Source organism: Helobdella robusta, assembly GCF_000326865.2.
Source record: "Helobdella robusta unplaced genomic scaffold HELROscaffold_24, whole genome shotgun sequence".
Classification (NCBI taxonomy): Eukaryota; Metazoa; Annelida; class Clitellata; order Rhynchobdellida; family Glossiphoniidae; genus Helobdella; species Helobdella robusta.
This window is the reverse complement of record NW_008704261.1, coordinates 1,841,623-1,845,311: the sequence shown is the minus strand read 5'-3', so window position 1 is coordinate 1,845,311 and position 3,689 is coordinate 1,841,623. Positions and strand designations below refer to the sequence as shown.

Sequence of the window (3,689 nt, the reverse complement as noted above, 5' to 3'; positions counted from 1 at the left end):
TTTGCCCCCCCCCCCCCTGGAAAATACCCTAGTTCCGGCCCTGGGTCAGATGTTTCAAAAATGAAACTTGTTTCAAATAGATTTCAATGCACTGAATTCAAATATGTGAAAATATTTTTCTATCACGTACAGTTTTTTCTTAATTCCAAATAAATGGTTTTAGAAATTATTGCTAATAACATAAAGCAAGGAATAATACAAGACATTTTGGATGCAAAATATTTTTCCTTAATATTTGACTGCACTCCGGATATCAGTCACAGCGAAAAATGACACAAGTAGTTCGTTGCGTCAAAAAAGATACAACTGAAATAGAAGAATGTTTTATTGATTTTTTTAAAGTTAGTGTCAAAACAGGTGAAGGTCTCAGTCAAGAAATTTTGAAAAAATTAGATGCAGATGGACTTAACCTGGAGAATTGTAGGGGGCAATCCTATGACAATGGAGCAAATATGGCTGGAAAATATAAAGGAGTCCAGTCCAGATTATTGCAGAAAAACCATCTGGCATATTTTGTTCCATGTGCTGCACACTCTCTCAATTTGGTTGGTGCTGATGCAGCTAGTGCTACTGTCCAGGCTCAGAATTTTTTTGGAACTTTGAACAGCCTGTATTCTTTTTTTGCACTTTCAACTTCACGTTGGGAAGTTCTCAAAGAAAATGCGCCGATAACATTAAAACCTGAAAACAAAACAAGATGGTCTGCAAGATTAGATGCAGTCGAAGCTGTATATAAACATTATAGTAAAGTTCTACAGACTCTAGAAGATCTTAAAAACTATGATTTCTCAACTCCTCAAACTGTGAATGAAATATTCAAAAACTTGAATTTATCGTGATGGTTAGATTTTGGCATGCATTGTTAGAAAAGATTAACCAAGTAAACGAATTTTTACAAAAAAAAGATTTAACAGTTGATTTGGCTGCCCGAAACCTCAAAGGTCTTTTGACACTTATAAAGTCTTGCAGAGAGTCTGCACCAGCTGAGGCCATTGCTGAGGGTAAATTGTTAGCAAAAATAAATAATCTAACATCTGCATTTTCAGAAAAGAGACCAAGAATGAAAAGAAAAATGGCTGATGAATTGTGCAATGATGAAGCTCTGACAAGTGTTGAAAATATGTACCAAGTGACTATGTTAGAAATCATTGACAGAGTGATTACAGAACTTAGTGTCAGATTTGAATCTTTGAATAATGTAAACAGTATGTTTGGGTTTTTGAGTGGTGTTAAAATTGAAGAAATGCAGATCTAAAAATTAAAGCCGAAAATTTGGCAAATATATACTCAGCTGATCTCAACATTGATGAATTCATGTTTGAAATAGAAAGTTTTAAGCATCACGCTTTGACAGTTGACAAAAGTTTAAAAAAAGCCACATCAAAAGAAATGCTAAGTCTCATTTATAAAAATAAATTAGAAGAAGGCTACCCTAACATCACTACTGCATTGAGAATCTTTCTCACGTTGCCTGTCACAGTGTCATCTGGAGAACGAAGTTTCAGTAAACTCAAAATCATCAAAAACTACATGAGAAGTACAATGGGACAGGGGAGACTTTCCAATTTAAGCATAATTTCAATTGAACACAAACGAGCATCTCTTATCAATTTTGATGATATAATCAATACATTTGCAGCTAAAAAAGCTAAAAAGATTTGTTTCTAATATAATATAATATAATATACGAAACAATTACTTGATAAGTTGACAAATGACATTGTTTGTAATACAAAGTTTTTCAATTTTTCACGTTTTATAACTATAATATAGTTGTTTTTTTCTATGTCAAGTATCTGTGTTAACATGTATATTGATATGTCCATAAATAAAACATTTTATTAAGAAATGTGTAATATGTAATTTAAAAAAATGCATTTATACACCTTACGGTAGTAGCATAATAACGTCGTGAGGGGGGGGGGCGGCACACTGATTTTTGCCCCCCCCCCTGGAAAATACCCTAGTTCCGGCCCTGGGTCAGATGTTTCAAAAATGAAACTTGTTTCAAATAGATTTCAATGCACTGAATTCAAATATGTGAAAATATTTTTCTATCACGTACAGTTTTTTCTTAATTCCAAATAAATGGTTTAAAACATCATATAACTAAAATACATTACATAATCCAGATAACGTCTGATATTTCAATGATATTATTATCTAGTATTTATGTGCATGTATCTGTATATAGATTCATTACTCACATGGACAATGTTACATAAACACAGATACACATAAGTATATGAAATTACTTATATAATCAAAATCTAGGCCTGTCCATTTATTAAAATAAATTCATAATTTATTTGTATTGAAATTTCTGTTCATTTTAATTCATTTGATTTAACATGGCTATGGCTACTTTTTCGAGTTTCAAAAGATGTTTGAATTCTACAAATTCATTTTGTCATATTTGTGGAAGAAACGTGCCTCAGAAGTAAGGATCTAATGGATTTGTGAAAAAATTTATCATGCATATTTCAAAATAAAATTAGGTGACCAAGATAAACCATGAGCACCTACGCAGGACATGTGTAGAAGAACTAAGAAGTTGGAGCAGAGGTTTGAAAACTTCTTTAAATTTTGGAATTCAAATGATTTGGCGTGACCAAAAAATCATTTAAAAGATTGTTTTTTCAGCATGCTAAACAGCAAAGGTTTTAACAACAAGAATAAAAAAGATTTATCACATCCTAATTTGCCTTCAGCATTTGCAATCAGTACCTTCATGAGGTACTGAGACCAGTACCTCATGAAGATGACATTCCTGTTCGGATACCAATTGTCATAGCAAAAGTTTTACCAAATGATGAATCAAGTATGACGATGTTGGTGAAACTGATAGACAATTTTTTACTTAGCAATTCAGATTCTAGAGGAGCATTTTTTCAGGTTGACTTTGAAATTTCAATTTATCAAAAATTTCATCAGAATTACTGGGAGTCACGTTTAAAGGTTAAGAATTTACAACTTTTTCATGATATAGAAATCGTGAAGCAAAATTTATTAATCTTTTTTGAAAAGTTGATTCCCTTGTATATTGTTCAAATATACCTGGATTGATAACTGAGTTGGGAGTTATGTATGATGCCAATAAACGGAAAAATTTTATTGACTCTTCCAAACGATGTTTCAAAGCAGTTCTTTTGCATACTGGAAATATTTATGCATCTGTGCCAATTGCATATTTTATTCAATTGAAAGAAACTAATGACAACATGGGGGTGTTTCATGAAAAGCATAAGTGTAAGCATAAGTGGTTGATAAGTGGTGATATCAAAATAATAATTGGAATTATTTTGAGAGGCGAGGAGGTTATACTAAACTTTCATGTTTTTTATGTGAGTTGGATAGCAGGACAGATAAAGATCACTTGCAAATGGAATGTTAACACCATGACGGAATATTGTTGGATGCTGAAAAGGGAGAATTTGACGGCTAAAGAATATGGAAGAAAATCAAGAAGAAGTTTATGTCCTTAATTTGAAATTTTATGTACATTACATTTTATTAATTTTTTGTAAGAAAATTAAATAATTATTATTTTGAACAAATTATTTTGTAAATAATAGGGAAGATAGAAAAATAGGTAAAAAATAAAAATGTTAAAATTGAATTTGTGAAAAATTCTGACATGATAGAAATATTTCACGTACATATTTGAAATCAGCGTGTTCGAATTATGT

The 3,689-nt window shown here is 31.3% G+C and overlaps 2 protein-coding genes across 2 annotated transcripts in view; both read left to right on the top strand.

Annotated features, from left to right (window-relative positions):
• HELRODRAFT_172739 (hypothetical protein) overlaps window positions 1-1,255 on the top strand; it is a gene marked incomplete at both ends in the record, with an annotated part of 2,406 nt that extends 1,151 nt beyond the window's left edge. Inside the window, one exon of the mRNA XM_009019394.1 lies at window positions 1,047-1,255. Within this exon, the coding sequence (XP_009017642.1) occupies window positions 1,047-1,255 (209 nt within the window). The remainder of the gene's footprint in view (window positions 1-1,046) is intronic.
• A 1,096-nt stretch (window positions 1,256-2,351) lies between these two features.
• On the top strand, window positions 2,352-3,485 carry HELRODRAFT_172738 (hypothetical protein; the record flags this gene model as incomplete). Its single annotated transcript, XM_009019393.1, has 3 exons — window positions 2,352-2,440; window positions 2,712-2,821; window positions 3,028-3,485. The coding sequence occupies 3 exons, from the start codon at window positions 2,352-2,354 to the stop codon at window positions 3,483-3,485; spliced, it is 657 nt and encodes a 218-aa protein (XP_009017641.1).
• Window positions 3,486-3,689: the final 204 nt, after the last annotated feature.